Source organism: Salmo salar, chromosome ssa07 (genome assembly GCF_905237065.1).
Source record: "Salmo salar chromosome ssa07, Ssal_v3.1, whole genome shotgun sequence".
Lineage (NCBI taxonomy): Eukaryota > Metazoa > Chordata > Actinopteri > Salmoniformes > Salmonidae > Salmo > Salmo salar.
The window spans coordinates 29,068,895-29,092,640 of NC_059448.1; the positions used below are offsets into that span (position 1 = coordinate 29,068,895).

The 23,746-nt window shown below is 44.2% G+C and overlaps 1 protein-coding gene across 5 annotated transcripts in view; it reads right to left on the reverse strand.

The window, feature by feature from the left end:
- The window catches only part of LOC106608923 (collagen alpha-6(IV) chain), a 193,578-nt gene that overhangs the window by 49,589 nt on the left and 120,243 nt on the right, over positions 1-23,746 (reverse strand). For all 5 annotated transcript variants that reach the window (XM_014207146.2, XM_014207145.2, XM_014207144.2 and 2 more), the window contains exons 5-10: positions 5,912-6,091; positions 5,725-5,844; positions 1,775-1,831; positions 1,446-1,481; positions 1,240-1,302; positions 860-895 (exon numbers count right to left, since the gene is read on the reverse strand). In XM_014207146.2, the coding sequence (XP_014062621.1) occupies positions 860-895; positions 1,240-1,302; positions 1,446-1,481; positions 1,775-1,831; positions 5,725-5,844; positions 5,912-6,091 (492 nt within the window). The remainder of the gene's footprint in view (positions 1-859; positions 896-1,239; positions 1,303-1,445; positions 1,482-1,774; positions 1,832-5,724; positions 5,845-5,911; positions 6,092-23,746) is intronic.

Consider the following 23,746-nt stretch of genomic DNA (forward strand, 5'->3'; position numbering starts at 1 on the left):
GTCGGCAATAACTTGGAATGAACAACAGACAATCTCCATTATGACAAAAGCAACATGAAGTACACAGCTTTTAGTTATTTAGTACACACTCCCCCCTATCTGTTTGGTGGCGTCATTACACTGTCTCCACCATAGAGATCCTTATTAGTTTCTATGGAGCAGACAGGCTGTCTCTGAGGTCAGTACGGTGTCCATATTAGGACAGCCTCAGTCTGAGCAGGACTTTCAGGTCACAGTCTAGTGTTGCAGTGGTGTAAAGTACTTATGTAGATTCTTAGTACTTTCAAGCAGTACTTAAGTTGATTTTTGGGTATATGTACTTTACTTTTTATATTTTTGACAACATTAACTTTTTTTCCACTACATTCCTAAAGAAAATAATGTACTTTTTACTACATACATTTTCCCTGACACCTAAAAGTACTCGTTACATTTCTAATGCTCATCAGGACAGCAAAATGGTCCAATTCACACACACTGACAGAATCCCTAAACACCAAAGTGTTGGAGTATGCACCTGGTTATATATATAAATAAGAAAAAACAAGAGAATCATGATGGTCTTGTTTGCTTATGATAAGGAATGTGAAATGATTTATACTTTTATTTTTGATACTTAAGTATATTTAAAACCAAATACCTTTAGACTTTTACTCAAGTACTACAGTATTTTGCTGGGTGACTTTTACTTTTACTTGAGTAAAAAGTATGACAATTGAGTACTTTTTCCACCACTGTAGTGTTGTCCAGTACTTACTACAGGGCCAGGGGCATCATGTTAGCAGAGCAGGAAAACTCCAGGCCTATAACTACTGAAGGGTCAGGAGTTTTCCCCTATCTAGTGTTGTCCAGTACTTACTACAGGGCCAGGGGGACCGGGGGGGCCTGGAGCACCCTGGAGAAAAACAACAAAACACAGACAGGAAGTCAGTTGGAGAGTAGACTGATCTATTATATCTATTAGATTCTATTGTAAAATAGACAGTCATCAAGAGACAATAAGAGAGGTATATTCCCCCAAGTCACTGGCTTTAGTCTTATTAACCAATGTGTAGATTAAACATGACAAACTCTCTGTGTAATGCAAAGGTTGTCATGACACCGTTTGGGATAAAATAGTTTCTGTAATATACTGAGTACATACAGTATAACAATGGTATATTGTATCTAGATCAACATAGACAGGTGTGTGTGTGTGTGTGTGTGTGTGTGTGTGTGTGTGTGTGTGTGTGTACATACAAGGAATCCATCAGGACCTCTGGGGCCGAAGTCACCGGGACCTCCGTCTGGACCTCTAGGTCCCTACGGAGAGAAACATAACGCAGAAAAGCGGGTCAGGAACACAGAACACATAGAACCCGGTCAGGAACACACCAAGTTATCAAATACACTACATATACAGAAAGAAATACAGTATATTGATGTATAGTAATGAGATGTCTTACAGGTACACCATCCAGTCCAGGCTGACCAGGAACTCCCTGTAAGGAAACAAGATAAACTGTGAGCTAAACAACTGTCCCCAGTTCATTATAAACACAGACTTGGGGGAAAGAGTGACGTAGGGAGGAAGGAAAGAGAGTCCGTTTCAGGTCAGACTGACCTCAATGGATGAGATTATAGCAACAACATCATCCCCCTTTCTCTAAACAATCTCCAGGATAGGAAAGATGAGGTAGGGAAGGAGGGAGAGGAAGGAATGTCAAACTTTTCCTGATAATATCCTTGTGTGTGTGTGTGTGTGTGTGTGTGTGTGTGTGTGTGTGTGTGTTACCCCACTGAGTCCAACGTATACAGGCTCTCCCTTCTGTCCTTTAGGACCAGTGGGCCCCTGATGGAGAGAGAGAGAGAGAGAGAGAGAGAGAGAGAGAGAGAGAGAGAGAGAGAGAGAGAGAGAGAGAGAGATCATAGCACATTAAAGCCTGTAACCCTCCAGCTGCCAGCTCACTCCATGCAGACCCCCCCACCCCCACCACCACCACCAGTCAGCTCAGGGATTCAAACCAGCAACGCTTTGGTTACCGGCCCGGCGTTCTAACCACCGTCACCGGTTACTAGATGACTCTCGTTACAGTCATATAGTACTGATGTAAATGATAGTTGTTACCCACAGCGAATCCAGTTTGGTCCAACAAGCACTACACTAGATCATTTCATCTTACAGTACAAATATACTCTACAATAATAATAATACATGCTATTTACAGTGCCTTTCAGAAATGTTTCATACCCCTTGACTTATTTCACATTTTGTTGTGTTACAACCTGATTTCAAAATGGATGAAATATTTTTTTATCTCACCCAGACAACACCCCAAAGGACAAAGTGAAAACATATGTTTAGAAATGTTTGCAAATGTATTGAAAATGAAATACAGAAATACCTCATTCACACCCCTGAGTGAAAACATGTTAGACCCGCCTTTGGCAGCGATTGCAGCTGTGAGTCTTTTTGGGTAAGCCTGTAAGAGCTTTGCCGACCTGGATTGTTTAACTATTGTACATGACTATTTTAAAAAATCCTTCAAGCTCTGTCAAGTTGGTTGTTGATCATTGCTAGACAGCCATTTTCAAGCCAATTTAAGTCTAAACTCTAACTAGACCACTCAGGAACATTCAAAGTCGTCTTGGTAAGCAACTCCAGTGTATATTTGGCCATGTGTTTTAACTATTGTCCTGCTGAAAGGTGAATTAATCTCCCAGTGTCTGTTGGAAAGCAGACTGAACCAGGTCTTCCTCTGGGATTTTGCCTGTGCGTAGCAAAAAAGATGACAAGCATAGCGATGACAAGCATACCTATAACATGATGCAGCCACCACCATGCTTGAAAATATGAAGAGTGGTACTCGGTGATGTGGTGTGTTGGATTTGCCCCAAACATAACGCTTTGTATTCAGGACATAAAGTAAATTTCTTTGTTTTGTAGTATTACTTTAGCGCCTTATTGCAAACAAGATGCATGTTTTGGAATATTTGTATAATGTACAGGTTTCCTTCTTTTCACTCTGTAATTTAGGTTAGTATTGTGGAGTAACTAAAATGTTGTTGATCCATCCTCAGTTGTCTCCTATCACAGCCATTAAACTGTAACTGTTTTAAAGACACTGTTGGCCTCACGGTGAAATCACTGAGCTATTTTTTTCCTCCCCGGCAACTGAGTTAGGAAGGACGCCTCTATCTTTGTATTGACTGGGTGTATTTATACACCATCCAAAATGTAATTAATAACTTCACCATGCTCAAAGGGATATTCAATATCTGCTTGCTTATTTTTTATTTTTTATCCATCTACCAATAGGTGCACTTCTTTGCGAGGTATTGGAAAACCTCCCTGGTCTGTAACGGCCATCGTCAAAATGAGACCAAGGTGCAACGGAGGATGTGTTCATTGTGAATGATTTTAATGGACCGAATGAACACTATACAAAAATAAACCAAAAAACAACCAGCAACAGTTCTGTCAAGATAACAAAACTAAATAGGAAAATATTCACCCACAAAACCCAAAGGAAAAACAGGCTGCCTAAGTATGACTCCCAATCAGCAACAACGATGTACAGCTGTTCCTGATTGGGAGCCATACCCGGCCGAAACAAAGCAATCCCAAACATAGAAAAACAGACATAGAATGCCCACCCAAATCACACCCTGACCAAACCTAAATAGAGACATAAAAGGATCTCTCAGGTCAGGGCGTGACAGTACCCCCCCAAAGGTGCGGACTCCGGCCGCACAACCTGAACCTATAGGGGAGGGTCTGGGTGGGCATTTCTCTGCGGTGGAGGCTCTGGAGCGGGACGCAGACCCCGCTCTACCACTGGCTCAGCCCACTTAGGTGGCGCCCCTGGCTGTGCCGGAGGACTGGCGGGCGACCCTGGCTGCGCCCGGCTGGCGGGCGATTCTGGCGGCTCCGGACAGGCGGGCGGTTCTGGCGGCTCCGGACAGGCGGGCGGCTCTGGCGGCTCCGGACAGGCGGGCGGCTCTGGCGGCTCCGGACAGGCGGGCGGCTCTGGCGGCTCCGGACAGGCGGGCGGCTCCGGACTGGCGGGCGGCTCTGGCGGCTCCGGACAGGCGGGCGGCTCTGGCGGCTCCGAACAGGCGGGCGACTCTGGCGGCTCCGGACTGGCGGGCGACTCTGGCGGCTCCGGACTGGCGGGCGACTCTGGCGGCTCCGGACTGGCACAGGATTCACCAGGCTGGGGAGACATGCAGGAGGCCTGGCTCTGGGCGCAGGCACAGGACTCACCAGGCTGGGGAGACCCACTGGAGGCCTGGTCCGAGGAGGAGGCACAGGATAGACCAGGCTGGGGAGACCCACTGGAGGCCTGGTCCGAGGAGGAGGCACAGGATAGACCAGGCTGGGGAGACCCACTGGAGGCCTGGTCCGAGGAGGAGGCACAGGATAGACCGGGCTGTGGGGGAGCACTGGAGTTCTGGTGCGTAGGCTTGACACCCCTACTCCAGGCTGAATGCCCACTCTAGCCCGGCATGGGCGGAGCGCAGGCATAGGACGAACTGAGCCCTCCCAGCGCCCCGGAGATACAGTGCGCAGAGCCGGCGCCGGATAGCCTGGACCGAAACGTTGCACTGGAGACCAGACGCGCTGAGCTGGCACAATCCGCCCTGGCTCGATGCCCACTCTCGCATGGCACTTGCAGGGGGCTGGCATGTAGCGCTCCGGGCTATGAGCGCATACTGGAGACACCGTGCGCTTCACTGCATAACACGGTGCCTGACCAGTACTACGCTGCTCCCGGTAAGCACGGGAAGTTGGCCCAGAATTCCATCCTGGCTCTGCCACACTCCCCGTGTGCCCCCCCAAAAAATGTTGGGGGGGCTGCCTCTCGTGCCTGTTGCGCTCCCTTGCCTCATACCACCGCCTCTCAGCTTTCGCTGCCTCCAGCTCCTCTTTTGGGCGGCGATATTCCCCAGCTTGTCTCCATGGTCCCTTTCCGTCCAGTATTTCCTCCCACGTCCACGAATCCTGAACCCTCTGCTCCTTCTTCTCACGCTGCTTGGTCCGTTTATGGTGGGTGAATCTGTATTGTGGATTGTGGGTAGTTGTATTCTGTTTTGTGCTTGTCACATGACAGAACTGTTAGTGTCGTTTCAGTTAATTGTATACGTGTTTATTTTGTTTCTCCTTCTTATATTAAAAAGAGAAGATGAGTATACACTTCCCTGTTGCGTCTTGGTCCTCCACACACGACACTCGTTACATGGTCATTGTGGTTGAAACTGAGGGACCTTACAGATAATTGTATGTGCGGAGTACAGAGATGAGGTATTCATAAAAAAATAATGTTAAACACTATTATTGCACACAGAGTCCATACAGCTTAAGTGACATTTCAGCTTTTCATTTTGAATTCATTTGTAAAAATGTCTAAAAACATAATTCCACTTTGACATTATGGGGTATTGTGTGTAGGCCAGTGATACCAAATCTCAATGTAATCTATTTTAAATTCAGACTATAACACAACAAAATGTGGAAAAAGTCAAGGGGTGTGAATACTTTCTGAAGGCACTGTAGAAGACACTTTTATCCAAAGTGACTTAGTGCATACATTTTACGTATGGGTGGTCCAGAGAATCAAACCCACTCTCCTGGCGTTGCAAAAAGCCATGCTCTACCAACTGAGCTACAGAGGACAACCCTACAGCTCCAGATGATAATAGTATAGTAGCTAGTAGACAGTTTAGATAATAGATGTTACTCACAGAGAGTCCTGGAGCTCCAGGTATTCCTCCGTTTAGAGTTCTGGGACCTGGGTCTCCCTGGGTACCGTTGCACCCGTCTGCTCCCGGTAGACCCCTGCCACCGTCCGCACCTGGGTGACCCTAGAGAGAAAGATGGGGTTAGGGTGTGTGTGCGTGTATGCGTGCGTACGTGTGCTACAATACTCACGGGGACTCCGTCGGTTCCTGGGAACCCTGGTACGCCCATAGGCCCCTTTTCTCCTTTCAGCCCAGAGGGGCCCCCGAGTCCGACGTGACCCTTTTCTCCTTTGGGCCCTGAAGGCCCTTGGTCACCTGGGAAGCCCTCTGGTCCACTGGGTCCTACTGGCCCCAAGGCCCCTGGACGCCCCTGGAGAGACACAGAAGGGAAATACATGGTGAGAGGGGACCTAAGCTTGGAGTGCAGGAAAGGTAGAGTACAGTCCTATATCCTCAAAAGAGGACTCCTCTTCTGGAGGGAGAAAGAAGAGGAGATGGTGAAAGAGGGGATGTTAACTTCCATGACCAAATAGGAAGTCTATAAGGTAGAGTTCTTGAAAGAAAGAGAAGTAGAGGTTAAATTTGGGGAGGAGGAGAAGAGGTGAGGGAGTTTAAACGTGAGGGAACATTCAACGACAAATTGCAAGGTGTCCATCTTGTTTTAGTTTTATCTGTGTGTGTCTGTGTGTGTGTGTGTGTGTGTGTGTGTGTGTGTGTGTGTGTGTGTGTGTGTGTGTGTGTGTGTGTGTGTGTGTGTGTGTGTGTGTGTGATGCAAGGTTATTATAGTTTTGTGTTCTTATATTAGTTTTATTTATATTTTTCCCCTGTTAGCTAGTGATAGTGAGCGAAGATTATCTATATACTGACAAGATACTGGACTGACCGCACTAATAATGGGAATAAATGTCTGCAAAGGCGGGATCAGGCACAGACATTCTAGCCAATGAGAGGGCAGATACACGTGTGAACAACAGGCACAACTCTGATATAAAATAGTTTTTCTCAAAGTTGCAGGAATGCCATGTGCATCCACTTACATCAGTACATTCATAAGGACGTAACATTTTCTATCAAATAAGCCTGACGTAGCAAATACTGTACATTTAATTTTTTTACCAAATTCGACATTCTCTCATTGACCTCCATGCAAAAAAATACCCACTTCTTCTGCTTCTCGCTGTACTTTTGATTGGGAAGAGTCAAGAAGAGTCAAGCCTCTCACTTGTCCTCTTCCTCTCTGTAGTGATTCACAAGCTAGGCCTATTTGAAACATAGCTACTTCCTGACTACATTTACCCACCAGCTTCAGTAGCTTGAATACCTCCCCCAAAAGCTTGAAAACGCCATTGAAAACCCCATTCGATTTTTGACCAGGTAAAAAACTTAAACTGAACATAATTCATGATGGTTTTTATTTTAATATAGTTTGTTTTTCGAGTCAAAGATAATAGTTACAGTATAGTTTTAGTTTTTCATACAGGTTTGTTCATTATTTTATTTCAGTTTACTAAGCTGTTTTACTATAATAACCATGGTGTGATGGCACATTTTGGCGAGGAAGCAAGCTTTTACAAAATCCCTCAGTATATAGCCGTAGCTAGATGTGGTGGTGATTGTGCCATAGGTCTTAATTCTATAGCGATAAAGAGACTCCACTGTGGGCATGCTGAGGCTTGTGGCTATAGATGGGGGTATCAGATTCAAATGGTGATATTCTGCTTCTGAGAAAGAGACAGAGCGAGACTACACAGTATGTGTGTTGGAAGTGTATATTTGCCTAAGCTGATATTTTCCCTACAAATGTGTGCAAGACAGACAGTGCTACAACAGATCTAAACATGCATTACCCAACCTTCACCGCATGGTGGTGAAAGAGAGTAGTGCAAGACAGACAGCGCTACAACAGATCTAAACATGCATTACCCAACCTTCACCGCATGGTGGTGACAGAGAGGAGTTATTGCCCTCCCCAGGTGATGACAGTTAAAAGCAGTGATGCCAATGGTAGTAAAACTCTCTCTCTGTGACAGCCAGTAACAATCTGAGGTGGATGGATTAGGGGAGGGTTAAACTAACACCCTGACATGTGTTCGTTATAGTCCTAGTTTACACCAGCTGTATAAGAGGGCAGGGAGCACTTTGGTGTAGGGGAGAGGGTGAGTAGAGGTGTGGATGAGGGGTAGGGAGCACTTTGGTGTAGGGGAGAGTGTGAGTAGAGGTGTGGATGAGTGGTAGGGAGCACTTTGGTGTAGGGGAGAGGGTGAGTAGAGGTGTGGATGAGGGGTAGGGAGCACTTTGGTCTAGGGGAGAGGGTGAGTAGAGGTGTGGATGAGGGGTAGGGAGCACATTGGGTTGGGGGAGAAGGTGAGGAGAGAAGGTGGTGAGGGGAGAGGGGTTCTTAAGACGAGTCAGGAGAGAGTCTGAGCTTTTAGTGAATTCCTCGACTGGGATGACTCAAAAACACGTGATGGACACACTCAGACAGCAAATTCAGAGTTCACACACCCCTCCATTAGTGGAAGGCAGAGTCAGTTTACAAACTAAACACAGAGGGGTAATTTGTGCATCACACCACCTGGTCCTATAGATATATAACATCTGTCTCCAGACACAACCCTATCAACCTGGCCCGGGCCAGAGCTAACCAGAAGAATGTAGAAATTGCCCCTAACCACAGATCTAGGATCAGATTACTCTACCTCTTGACCCTAACCCTGACATATACGGAGATACAAATCTGACCCTGTATCAGTGGTTAGACTTGACTTGAGTCACAAACTCCCACTGGTGCTGATACCAACGGCTAATGCTAGCCCTGCTGCTTACAATGAGAGTAGAATGAACTTGCCATAGACACTGATCCAAGGTCTGTTAGGGTGTTTTTGCCCCTAGTGGTTAAGGTTTCTGGGAAGGTAAGCTGATCCTAGATCTGTGCCTAAGGGTGACTTCTCCATCCCTAACCATCTACATAGGTCTTAATGACAGGGAGAGGTTAGGTGTAGGCAGTGATCTGCTTAAAGGCCTCACACCTGGTTCTAAACATACAAGTATGTAGCGGTTGGTCCAATGATGTATATAAACACTGGATTGCTGATGCTATGTATTGGCCGACCGGTCGGTCATATTGGCATTCCTCAGTAGGAGCAGTCCTTCATAGGAGCGAATAGAATTCTACAGTATTGAAATTAAATGTTTCAAGGACAAAATTACATGTATTTAAATATTTTGTTGTTGTAGTGGGGACAGTAACATTACTAAACTCAAAAATATATACTTTAAGGAAAATGTTTTTATATTTTTTATTTGTATGTTTAACTCACATAATATAATTTACAAGTATGCATTAATCTGTCTGTAAAATAATAAACGTGGCAAAAACGAATGTACATTAATAAATGCAGTTATATAGCTTTCCAATATTTTTCCATCTAGTGTATATAGAAGTCGGCCACTTTCTCTCACCCCTTTCTCTCCCTCTCTCTCTTTCTCTGTCTGCCTGCCTGTCTGTTTGTTTCCCTTCCCTCTCTCTCCCTCCAAGGCCAAATAGAATACATTTTTACTCTGGGTTAGGTAAGAGGTCACTGTAAAGGTGTTTGTTAGGTATGACACTTTGATAACTGCTGTGACATAACTCTCTGTCTTTCTCCATGTCTCAACTAATGTCTAGCAAACACCTTTACAGAGACCTCTTACCTAACACAGAGACAGAGTTTACCCTATTAGGCCCTTCCAGTAGCTCTCTAAAGAGGGTACTGGAAGCATCCATCTGCTAGACGGATTAAAACAAGCTCTTTTTTTTATAGAAAAGACATCACACAATGTTATTCTGTGATCCCAGTGAAAGTATGTCCATGGTGAAAGCAATAGGAGGTGGAGGGGGCAATAGGAGGTGGAGGGGGCAATAGGAGGTGGAGGGGGCAATAGGAGGTGGAGGGGGAATGTCTAAGGTTTTTGGGGGGGACTGTGCTGACCTGGCCTGCAAATGAGAGAAAAGAACATCCTTCCCAGTAAACAAAATTAAGTTGAAAAGATGTCATCACGAGCATTTTAGGTGCTGATTTAAAAAAGAAAAGGTGAAGATACGTATTTTACAGTCATTGATTCTATGGCCAAATTTCAACTGCACATACATTCTCAATGAAGTGAGCATTATATCACAATAATCACTGTTCAACCCTCTTAATATAGGAAAGAGGAGCCAACTGAAGAGTGCGACTGAATATGTATTATTGCTCCCATCTGTCACATCCACTTATGTTATAGTGAAGTGCAGTTTGCGAACACCTCTTTCTACTGACTTGAGAGTCATGAATCGTTTTTCTGAGTGACTCGTTCATTTGAGTCGTTCGTTTGACCTGCTAGTGCTGGCCGCAATGAGTCCCACAGCAGGTTTGATACACGCTCCTCCGGCTCAGCGGCTCCGAAGACGTTCTCCGACCACCGACTGTTTGTCATATGCACGCTGGAAAATGGATCATGAATGCAAGAATGACTGCAATTCATTGATTATTTAATGCTATGGTGGACACAGCTTTTTTTTTAAAAATTCAAACAACCTCTGCTCAACAAACTCGAAATAAGTTGTTAAATAAATGGTTTGTTATCACTTTTATCGGGCTACCCGGACTCCTTTATCCGGCCAAACACAACGCCACGCACACTGACGTTAGTTTTACAATAGGCTATGTAGCGAACGACAGAGCAGCAGAAGAATTTAGTGTGAGTCGTCAGGCTACTGTACTTATCATCCTCACGGCAGTCAAGCAATGCATTCCACCAAGAGTCGTTCACAATCTAGTCCGGTTGCAGCCACAACTAGACCTCGTTTCAAATGTATCAAAAACATTATCGTATTTGTATGCCTAGCAATCAACAAATGTACATTGTTTAAAGCACACGTTTACCAGTCTCAGTCACAAACGACAGCTCCAACAAGCCCCCTGTGAACGAGAGTCTCGTAGAATCATGACTTTTGAGTTTTCATTTAATCGGTCGCCGGTAGGGGATCCTGCGTGCTCTGGGCATTACTGACACAAATGAACAAAATGAGTTGAAAGAGTTGTTATTTTTCCTAAACGTGTCGAAAAGATCTGAGTCAGTAAAAAGAGCGGAATTTCCCATCATTATAACCAGTATGTTAGCTTTTTCAAAAGTTTCAAACCGGCAGTAGTAATGTCCAAACTAGTACATAATATTGTACTTAACTAACTGACCACTTCAACTAAATGAAATCAAATTTATTGGTCACATACACATATTTAGCTGATGTTACTGCGGGTGTAGCGAAATGCTTGTGTTCCTTGCTCCAACAGTGCAGTAATATCTAACAATTCACAAAAATACACACAAATCTAAAAGTAAAATAATGGAATTAAGAAATATTTAAGTAATAGGAGGAGCAATGTTGGAGTGACATTGACTAAATTCTAGTAAAATAGAATACAGTATATACATATGAAATGAGTAAAGCAGTATGTAAACATTATTAAAGTGACAAGTGATTCCATGTCTATGTACAGTTGAAGTCGGAAGTTTACATACACCTAAGCCAAATACATTTAAACTCAGTTTTTCACAATTTCTGACATTTAATCCTAGTGAAAATTTGCTGTCTTAGGTCAGTTAGGATCACCACTTTATTTTAAGAATGTGAAATGTCAGAATAATAGTAGAGAGAATGATTTATTTCAGTTTTTATTTCTTTCATCACATTCCCAGTGGATCAGAAGTTTAGATACACTCAATTAGTATTTGGTAGCATTGCCTTTTAATTGATGGGTGAATTTTGGCCCATTCCTCCTGACAGAGCTCGTGTAACTGAATTAGGTTTGTAGGCCTCCTTGCTCGCACACGCTTTTTCAGTTCTGCCCACAAATTTTCTATAGGATTGAGGTCAGGGCTTTGTGATGGCCACTCCAATACCTTGAGTTTCTTGTCCTTAAGCCATTTTGCCAAACTTTGGAAGTATGCTTGGGGTCGTTGTCCATTAGGAAGACCCATTTGCAACCAAGCTTTAACTTCCTGACTGATGTTTCTTAAATATAGCCACATCTATTTTGTGAAGTGCACCAGTCCCTCCTGCAGCAAAGCACCCCCACAACATGATGCTGCCACCCCCGTGCTTCACGATTGGGATGGTGTTCTTCGGCTTGTAAGCCTCCCCCTTTTTCCTCCAAACATAACAATGGTCATTATGGCCAAACAGTTCTATTTTTGTTTGATCAGACCAGAGGACATTTCTCCAAAAAGTATGATCTTTGTCCCCATGTGCAGTTGCAAACCGTAGTGTGGCTTTTTTATGGCGGTTTTGGAGCAGTGGCTTCTTCCTTGCTGAGCCTTTCAGGTTATGTCGATATAGGACTTGTTTTGCTGTGGATATAGATACTTTTGTACCTGTTTCCTCCAGCATCTTCACAAGGTCCTTTGCTGTTGTTCTGGGATTGATTTGCACTTTTCGCACCAAAGTACGTTCATCTCTAGGAGACAAAATGAGTCTCCTTCCTGAGCGGTATGACGGCTGCGTGGTCCCATGGTGTTATACTTGCGTACTATTGTTTGTACAGATGAACGTGGTACCTTCAGGCGTTTGGAAATTGCTCCCAAGGATGAACCAGACTTGTGGATGTCTACAATTTTTTTGCTGAGGTTTTGGCTGATTTCGTTTGATTTTCCCATAATGTCAAGCAAAGAGGCACTGAGTTTGAAGGTAAGCCTTGAAATACATCCACAGGTACACCTCCAATTGACTCAAATGATGTCAATTAGCCTATCAGAAGCTTCTAAGGCCATGACATAATTTTCTGGATTTTTCCAAGCTGTTTAAAGGCACAGTCCACTTAGTGTATGTAAACTTCTGACCCCCTGGAATTGTGATACAGTGAATTATAAGTTAAATAATCTGTCTGTAAACAATTGTTGGGAAAATGACGTGTCATGCACAAAGTAGATGTCCTAACCGACTTGCCAAACCTATAGTTTGTTAACTAGAAATTTGTAGAGTGGTTGAAAAACGAGTTTCAATGACTCCAACCTAAGTGTATGTAAACTTCCGACTTCAACTGTATATAGGGGAGCAGCCTCTAAGGTGCAGGGTTGAGTAACCGGGTGGTAGCAGGGTTAGTGATGGCTATTTAACAGTATGATGGCCTTGAGATAGAAGCTGTTTTTTAGTCTCTCATGCCAAGCTTTGATGCACCTGTACCGACCTCGCCTTCTGGATGATAGCGGGATGAAAAGGCCGTGGCTTGGGTGGTTGATGTCCTTGATTATCTTTTTGGCCTTCCTGTGACATTGGGTACTGTAGGTGTCCTGGAGGGCAGGCAGTGTGCCCCCGGTGATGCGTTGGGCAGACTGCACCACCCTCTGGAGTGTAGTTGCCGTACCAGGCGGTGATACAGTCCGACAGGATGCTCTCAATTGTGCGTCTGTAGAAGTTTGTGAGGGTCTTAGGGGCCAAGCCAAAACGTCTTCAGCCTCCTCAGGTTGAAGAGGCACTGTGGATGTGGATAGGGGCGTGCTCCCTCTGCATTTTCCTGAAGTCCAGAGTCAGCTCCCTCGTTTTGTTGACGTTGAGGGAGAGGTTATTTTCCTGGCATTTCCTGGAGGTGTTGTTTCCTATCTTCACCACCTGGGGGCGGCCCGTCAGGAAGTCCAGGACCCAGTTGCACATGGCAGGGTTCAGACCCAAGGCCCGAGCTAGATGATGAGCTTGGAGAGTACTATGGTGTTGAAGGCTATGCATATAGTCAATAACAGCATTCTTACATAGTTATTCCTCTTGTCCAGGTGGGATAGGGCAGTGTGCAGTGCAATGACGATTGCATCGTCTGTGGATCTTTTGGGGCAGTAAGCGAATTGAAGTGGGTCTAGGGTGTCAGGTAAGGTAGAGGTGATATGATCCTTAACTAGCCTCTCAAAGCACTTCATGATGACAGAAGTGAGTCCTACTGGGAGATAGTCAAGGGGTTCATGAGTGGCACAGCGGTGTAAGGCATGGCATCTCTGTGCTAGAGGCATCACTACAGACCCTGGTTCGATTCCAGGCTGTATCACAACCGGCCGTGATTGGGAGTCCCGTAGGGCGGTGAACAATTGGCCCAGCGTCGTCCGGGTTAGGGTTTGGCCCGTGTAGGCCGTCATTGTAAATAAGAATTTGTTCTTAACTGACTTGCCTAGTTAAATAAATAGAAAAAAACTGTAATTTGGTTCAGTTACCTTTGCTTTCTTAGGTACAGGAACAATGGTGGACATTTTGAAGCAAGTGGGGACAGCAGAATGGGATAGGGAGAGATTGAATATGTCCATAAACACTCCAGCCAGCTGGTCTGCACATGCTTTGAGGATGCGGCTAGGGATGCCGTCTGGGCCGGCAGCCTTGCGAGGGTTAACACGCTTAAATGTCTTACTCACGTCAGCCACGGAGAACGAGAGCCCATAGTCCTTGGGAGCGGGCCACGTCGATGGCACTGTGTTATCCTCGAAGCGGGTGAAGAAGGTGTTTAGCTTGTCTGGGAGAAAGACGTCGGTGTCCGTGACGTGGCTGATTGTCTGTAGACCCTGCCACATACGTCTCGTGTTTGACCCGCTGAATTGTGACTCCACTTTCTCTCTGTACTGACGTTTTGCCTGTTTGTTTGCTTTACGGAGGGAATAACTACACTGTTTGTATTTTGAAGGGTTACCACATTCAACCCACTAAGACGTCACCGACGGCAACGTCTTTTGGACATATTTTTTGGGTCCTGACCGGAAGTCTTTGTTTGGTCATTTTTTGGTGCAGTCCGGACCGGCCTTGATTTAGACGTCCATGTTTGTTCAGATTTGGTCCAGTCTGGACCGACCTTGATTTGGCCAAAACAAAAACATCTATAATTGTTTCAGATTTGGTACATTCCGGACCAGACCAAATCTGAGCCAATCATAGACATCTATATTTCACAAGTTTGGACCACACAATGCAGTACAGTCCAGCACAGCAGAATACAGTGCATTACAATACAGTGCACGGTACAGTAAAAGCAAAGTAGAGTATAGTACAGTAGAGTACAATACAGTAGAGCACAGTAAAGTAAAGAAAAGTAAAGCATAGTGTACTGTACTGTATTGTACCCTACCTTACTTGAATGTACTGTACTCTACTGAATTCAACTTTACTGTATTGTACTCGACTGAACTAAACTGTACTGTACTCTACGCTACTGTACTATACAGTACTGTATTGTACTCTACTGAATAAAACTCTACTGTCCTGTATTGTACCGTACTTTACTGCAGTGGTTCCCAACCTTTTTTTAACCATGGCACACCTTGATGGGATAAAACAATTCTGCGGCACACCTAAAATGTCCCAATTCATTTATTTAGTGGTAATGACCCCCATCTGATCCATATTTTCTGTGACAAATGTTTTTTTATAGATTAAATAGGGTTTATTGAAATCATGCCCACGTCAGGGGAGATACCTATTTAGGCTTTTGAGTATTTCAACAACAAAAAAACTACTTACATAGAAAGGGAGGGATTGATTGACAGGGGAGATAGAGAGAAAGAGAGAGAGAGAGAACGGAACACCACATCCACCACTCCATCATGGAATGAAAATCTAGCTGTTTGAAAACTAAGCTGAAATTCCTGTGTGTGTGTGTGTGTGTGTGTGTGTGTGTGTGTGTGTGTGTGTGTATATATATACACAATAGATAGGGATAATACTGAACAAATGGTCTCACTACGTCCCTGAAAATAATATCCAGTTTCCCTTAGGTACAGATCTAGTATCAGCTTCCCCTCCTCAAATCCCAACCTTAACTGACCCAAGATCAGTGTCCATTGAGTCTAGGTAAAATGGTCACTACATCACCCCTCTCTCCCCCTCTCTCTCCCTCCTTGAACTACATCACCCCAGGGATTTTTTCATTCCTCCTTGCTCCTCCTTCCCTCTCCTCCCCCTTTCCTCCTCCCTCCAAATTTCGAACTGGTTGCATACCTTATTGGTCACGAAACACACCCCCAAGGCACTAGTGCTCTGCTGTCTGTGTATAATACTGAAGAGGCCATGGAAAGAGAATGTATCGGAACAGGAAGGAGGGAAGGGATGACTGACAAATAGAAACTGAGGAATGGCATGTGTGCCGGCATGAAAGTGTACACACACACGTACACAAACACAAACATGAATGCTCACACACACTCACACAGATGCAAGTAGCTATTGTGTGTGTGTGTGTGTGTGTGTGTATATTAAAGACAGATGGATCACAGCAGATGTCTCACCCTGCCTTCTCAATTATAAGCAATTACACAGAGCCAGAGGGGACAGTGGCCTACACACACATACACACACACACAATTCTAATCAAACCCAGTACCCACTAGGGTCGACAGCCTGATCCAGTGCTAGTCTGCTCCTCACCCCCTTACCCTCACCTTTTACCATTACTCCCTTTACAACCCTTACCCAGCATCTTCTCCCCACCCCTCTACCCGATCCTAGCTCCTCTCGTCTTTGTCCATGCCAACCAGCAGAGAGAGCCCTAGTCTGACACCCTTGCCCAACTCTGACCCTCACCCTGGCACCCCCTCACCCACCTCACCCCTTACCCACCATCTTCTCCCCACCCCACCCCTCTGCCCATCACTCTCTCCGTCTTTGTCCATGCCAACCTTCCATCCATCCATCCATCAATCCATCCATCCAGAGGCTGCCAACCAGCCACATCACCTTCCAGCAGACTGCCTCTACTGTGACTCCAAATCCCCTCTGCACAATAGACACAATAGAGCCTATTCTTTACCCATAAGCCCTGTGGCTTTACTGCTCCGACCCAGCCTACCTCACTTCCTGTCAGAACCCTGTTTGGGCCTGTGCAGAACAGAAAACAGAACCCATGACCAGACAGATTCTCCCCTCGCCAATCCCCCCCTCCGCCCGGGGTTAGCGTGACCCATTGTCCGTGACCGGCCAGGCCAGGGGGAAGACTTAGGCTGTCGCACCGCGTGCCCAACGGGGGGAAGTGATGGGCGTCGCGCGAGGAAACAGCAAAGAGGGAGGTTTAATCGATTGGGAGGTTTGATAACCTAATTAAAGAGTATGTGTGTGGACACACTCATCGTCACCCTAAATGCTCCCTTAATCACGCCGTGGGCAAAACACAGTGTGCAGACAGTAGGTCAACTTATATTGCCCCCCCCCCCCAACAACCCCCCCCCCACACACACACACACACACACACACACACACACACACACACACACACACACACACACACACACACACACAGTAGATAGGAATAGGACTGACTGATAGCATCACCTCTAGTCATAGACCCTCTCTCAGCTCTTAGATTGGGGGAAAAAAATAAAACATTTGTAATGACATTTTTGCATCTACTTATGCATTTTTAGATTTATTTGTATTTTGGTCCTTTAATATTAGCACTTTCAAAAAGTAAACAAAAATGTCAAAACTTGATGTAAATGTATATATTTAGTTCAGGATTCAAATGGACATACATCCATAATTGCATGGCTCACTTCATTGAATCACACACAGTCTAAAAGGCCATTCCATAGAGAATGTAATAAACTGGACTTACTGGGAAGAGATGGTGATTCAGTCTAAATTCATTGTACTTCCCTTTAACCGTCATTTCCCGAAAGTCACTCTTTCCACACGTCAACTCATTTTTCTCAGCTTCAGAAGCATCTGCATTCTCCAAATTGTGTGTGGTTATCCTTAGATATATTCTCCAGACTTGTGTTCAGGTAATTATTTATATATTGTCAAGTTTGTATTCTATATAATATTTGATGCACACATTCAATGAGATATCACATCATTTGCATATTTTAATACAATATTTCCAAAGAAAGTATTGCTGTATTTGTGTCTACATCTACCTGGTAAAAGTTGATTGTGATGTGATTAAGTGGGACATTTTTTTTATGTCCCAGTATTTTTCCTTTCAAGTTTGAGATGGTCCAGTATGTGAGTATTCCCAGTGGTTCGCCGGCTTAGCTCTTTAGCTTCCCTGTCCAACTAACTCTTAAAATTGTAATTCTTTAATTTTAACATGAAACATTTCACACTTTCATTACTCATTTGTTTTGCCAAGTGTATCTGTTTTCTGTTCTCTGGGATACCTGGGAGCGTTGGACTAGTAACCGAAAGGTTGCAAGATCAAATCCCCGAGCTGACAAGGTACAAATATGTTGTTCTGCCCCTGAACAAGGCAGTTAACCCACTGTTCCTATGCCGTCATTTAAAATAAGAATTTGTTCTTAACTGACTTGCCTAGTTAAATAAAGGAAGAAAAAAAAATGCCTTGGCAACATGATCAATCTTTGTTGTTGTGTTTTTCTAATCACTCACCCATATTTCTGAACACATTAATAAAGAAACATTTTAATTCAAGCAATTATTAGCAGTTATATACAGTCGTGGCCAAAGGTTTTGAGAATGACACAAATATTAATTTTCACGAAGTCTGCTGCCTCAGTTTGTATGATGGCAATTTGCATATACTCCAGAATGTTATGAAGAGTGATCAGATGAATTGCAATTAATTGCAAAGTCCCTCTTTGCCATGCAAATGAACTGAATCCCTAAAAACATTTCCTCTGCATTTCAGCCCTGCCACAAAAGGACCAGCTGACATCATGTCAGTGATTCTCTCGTTAACACAGGTGTGAGTGTTGACGAGGACAAGGCTGGAGATCACTCTGTCATGCTGATTGAGTTCGAATAACAGACTGGAAGCTTCAAAAGGAGTGTGGTGCTTGGAATCATTCTTCTTCCTCTGTCAACCATGGTTACCTGCAAGGAAACACGTGCCGTCATCATTGCTATGCACAAAAAGGGCTTCACAGGCAAGGATATTGCTGCCGGCAAGATTGCACCTAAATCAAAGATTTATCGGATCAACAAGAAATTCAAGGAGAGCGGTTCAATTGTTGTGAAGAAGGCTTCAGGGCGCCCAAGAAAGTCCAGCAAGCGCCAGGATCGTCTCCTAAAATTGATTCAGCTGCGGGATCGGGGCACCACCAGTACGGAGCTTGCTCAAGAATGGCAGCAGGCAGGTGTGAGTGCATCTGCACGCACAGTGAGGCGAAGACTTTTGGAGGATGGCCTGGTGTCAAGAAGGGCAGTAAAAAAGCCACTTCTCTCCAGGAAAAACATCAAGGACAGACTGATATTCTGAAAAAGGTACAGGGATTGGACTGCGGAGGACTGGGGTAAAGTCATTTTCTCTGATGAATCCCCTTTCCGATTGTTTGGGGCATCCGGAAAAAAGCTTGTCCGGAGAAGACAAGGTGAGCGCTACCATCAGTCTTGTGTCATGCCAACAGTAAAGCATCCTGAGACCATTCATGTGTGGGGTTGCTTCTCAGCCAAGGGAGTGGGCTCACTCACAATTTTGCCTAAGAACACAGCCATAAAGAATGGTACCATCACATCTTCCGAGAGCAACTTCTCCCAACCATCCAGGAACAGTTTGGTGACGAACAATGCCTTTTCCAGCATGATGGAACACCTTGCCATAAGGCAAAAGTGATAACTAAGTGGCTCGGGGAACAAAACATCGATATTTTGGGTACATGGCCAGGAACTCCCCAGACCTTAATCCCGTTGAGAACTTGTGGTCAATCCTCAAGAGGCGAGTGGACAAACAAAAACCCACAAATTCTGACAAACTCCAAGCATTGATCATGCAAGAATGAGCTGCCATCAGTCAGGATGTGGTCCAGAAGTTAATTGACAGCATGCCAGGGCGGATTGCAGAGGTCTTGAAAAAGAAGGGTCAACACTGCAAATATTGACTCTTTGCATCAACTTCATGTAATTGTCAATAAAAGCCTTTGACACTTATGAAATGCTTGTAATTATACTTCAGTATTCCATAGTAACATCTGACAAAAATATCTAAAGACACTGAAGCAGCAAACTTTGTGGAAATTAATATTTGTGTCATTCTCAAAACCTTTGGCCACGACTGTATGTATATATGGTTTCTCTGGCAGGGGGCTGAGTGTTTGTGTTGATAATGATGTACTTTGTTACACACTACACACTACTAAAGTAACATTTCCAAGTGAAGGGGAACACTGGACATAATGCTGTTTGTGTTGTTGATATTGTACCGTGTAAAATAAATTAACCAATGACGTATTGTCTTTCATCCAGATGCTTCTCCTCCAATGAAACAGACTTTTATTACCACGTCCACCAATTATAACTGAGTTCCGATTGTTAGCGTAGCTGTCTCAATGGCATGGTTTAATCTAACAGAAAACAAGAACATTTATGAATGCTTCTCAAATGGCACCCTATTCTCTACATAGTGTACTATTTTTGACCAGGGACTGTAGGGCTCTGGTCAAACGTAGTGAACTATATAGGGAATAGGGTGCTATTTGGGATGCATTTTGAAGTGAAGGTAGTGTTGAAATGAAATCCAAACTACTGTAACACAACTAACACAGTTTAGGTCGTTAATGTTAAAATAACATACAGATAAATACGCAATGTCATGTTGGGAATATTACTTTTAAAAAAACACCTCAATGTATCCCTTAGTCTCTCTAGACCAGGAGTATTCAACTCTTACCACTATGATGTCCGGAGCCTGCTAGGTTTCTGTTCTACCTGATAATTAATTTCACACACCTGGTGTCACAGGTCTAAATCAGTCCCTGACTAGAGGGGAACAATGAAACAATGCAGTGGAACTGGCTTTCAGGTCCAGAGTAGAGTTGGAGGGCTCTAGAAGCTAAAAAACGTACAGATGAAACGTTGACGTCATGTGGACAACTTTATCCTTAAAACACTTTATTAGTTGAATTCATTTCTCCTGTCTCTAGACATTTAGGGAAGGCCTTTTTGTTCTGTTATCTTACATTACATTAAGTCCCTTCACTATGAAACCTTTGAGAGGTACAGGGGGATCGGGGAAAGTGGAGAAAAGGAAAGAGGGAAGATGATGTGGGTCACGTTTCTCTCACTTTGACACGTTTCTGCCATCATTACATGGTAGGAGGGAGAGAGAGCTTGGTCGAGTGGGAGTGTACAGTATGTGAGTGTGTTTGTTTCAGAAAGAGAATATGTGTCCTTGAACATGTGTATGACTGTACAAATGTGTGTGTGTGTGTGTGTGTGTGTGTGTGTGTGTGTGTGTGTGTGTGTGTGTGTGTGTGTGTGTGTGTGTGTGTGTCGCAGGGGGGGGGGGGGGTCCTTCCAGCTGTGTTTAGGTTGGGATTGAGATTCCTGTGTGTTTGTTAATACCCCGCTCAGGGGAGTGTGTGTAAGTGTGTGTAATATTGTGTGTGCCCAAAGCGTGGGACTCCTCCACTGTCCTGGTTCTCCTCCGTGTTAGTGCTCCTCAACACACGGCTCCCCCTGACACCTAGGATATGTTCCAAATGACACCCTATTCCCTATGTAGTGCACTACTTTTGACTAGGGCGCATAGAGCTCTGGTCAAAAGTAGTGCAGTTTAGAGGGGAAAGGGTGTCATTTGGGACACTAACTGGCCTCGCTGACCAGGCTCATAGTGATCCTACTTCTGGGAGCAAGAATACCAAATACCTACAGGCACTTATTTGTATTTCTTAAAGGGGTCTAGACTGATAATCATTAGCAAAAAGTGACAGATATTGGGAAATGCTGCTCTGAAATATCCAATGTTCTCCTGGCCTTGAAACCAAAAAACGTACACTACTGCCCAAAGCGTGAAAATGGCGCCTGCAGACGTTTTACGCGTCCCCAACCGATTGCGTTTTTTGTTCGTTCATTTGCGCTATTTGTAACTTATTTTTTAACTTATTTTGTACATAATGTTGTCACTGCCATCTCTTATGACCAAAAATAACTTCTGGACATCAGGACTCACCACAGATTGGCAGAATCCTTTTTTTCTTTTAATTAGTCTGACGAGCTTGACGCGAACGATATACTGCTTTCTCGGGAACAGGCCCAGATCCCCGTGATTTGCATGAAGAGGAGGCGGAGAAAAAGGGGCCAGAGGGCGGGCTGCCTTCAGAGAATTCGTAGGCGATCGAATAAACCCCCACTTCCTTTCACTCTTCTAGCAAACGTGCAATCTTTGAAGAATAAAATTGATGACCTACGCGCAAGATTAAACTACCAACGGGGCATTCAAAACTGTAATATCTTATGTTTCACAGAGTCGTGGCTGAACTACAACACCATCAACATAAAGCTGGCTGGTTATACGGTGTACCAGCAGGATAGAACAGTGGCGTACGTGTAAGACAAGGGGTGGCGGACTATGTATTTTTGTAAATAACAGCTGGTGCACGATATCTAAGGAAGGCTCAAGCTATTGCTCGCCTGAGGTAGAGTATCTCATGATAAGCTGTAGACCACACTATCTACCTAGAGAGTTTTCATCTGGATTTTTCGTACCTGTTTACATACTGCCACAGTCAGAGGCTGGCACTAAGACAGCATTGAATGAGCTGTATTCCACCATTAGCAAACAAGAAAACGCTCACCCAGAGGCAGCGCTCCTACTAGCCGGGGATTTTAATGCAGGGACACTTAAATTTGTTTAACCAAATTTCTATCAGCATGTTAAATGTGCAACCAGAGGGGGAAAAAAAACTCCGGACCACCTTTACTCCACACACAGAGACACGTACAAAGCTCTCCCTCATCCTCCAAATCTGACCATAATTATATCCTCCTGATTCCAAGCAAAAATTAAAGCAGGAAGCACCAGTGACTAGATCAGTAAAAAGTGGTCAGATGAAGCAGATGCTAAGCTACAGGACTGTTTTGCTAGCACAGACTGGAATATGTTCTGGGATTCCTCCGATGGCATTGAGGAGTACACCACATCAGTCATTGGCTTCATCAATAAGTGCATCGATGACATCATCTCCACAGTGACCGTACGTACATACCCCAACCAGAAGCCATGGATTACAGACAACATCCGCACTGAGCTAAAGGCTTGAGCTGCCATTTTCAAGGAGCAGGACTCGAACACAGAAGCTTATAAGATATCCCGCTATGCCCTCAGATGAACCATCAAACAGGCAAAGGATCAAAACAGGACTAAGATCGAATCGTATTACACCAACTCTGACGCTCGTCGGTGACAGGGCTTGCAAACCATTACAGGCTACAAAGGGAATGCTCGCTTCAAGGCAAATAACACTGAAACATGCATGAGAGCACCAGCTGTTCCGGAAGACTGTATGATCACGCTCTCCGCAGCCTTTGTGAGTAAGACCTTTAACCTCTTGGGGCTAGGTGGGACGCTAGCACGTGGGGACTCCATCAACAGCAGGTGCATTTAAAGAGGCGAAATTTGAATCCAAATAAATGTCAAAATTCAAATTTTTCAAAAATACAACTATTTTACACCATTTGAAAGATAAACATCTCCTTAATCTAACCACGTTTTACGATTTCAAAAAGGTTTTACGGCGAAAGCATAAATTTACATTGGAGAGTTGTGTGTAATGTTTTGTCAAGTCAAAGACAGGGTCTCGAAAGGCACCATAAAACCAGCTAAAATGATGCACTAACCTTTTAAAATCTCCATCAGATGACACTCCTAGGACATTATGTTAGACAATGCATGCATTTTTAGTTCTATCAAGTTCATATTTATATCCAAAAACAGCGTTTTACTATGGCATTGATGTTGAGGAAATCGTTTCCTCCAATAACCGGCAGTCAAGTCAGCGTAACAAATTAAATAATTAAAATTAGAAAACATTGGTAAAATATTATATTGTCATTTAAAGAATTATAGATTTACATCTCTTGAACTCAATCAACTTGCCAGATTTAAAAATAACCTTACTGGGAAATCACACTTTGCAATAATCTGAGCACTGCGCCCAGAAAAATACGGCGTTGCGATACAGACTAGACGTCATGTTGGGGAGATCTAAAATCGAAAATACTATGTAAATAATCCATTACCTTTGATTCTCTTCATCAGATGTCACTTCCAGGTATCACAGGTCCATAACGAATGTAGTTTTGTTCAAAAA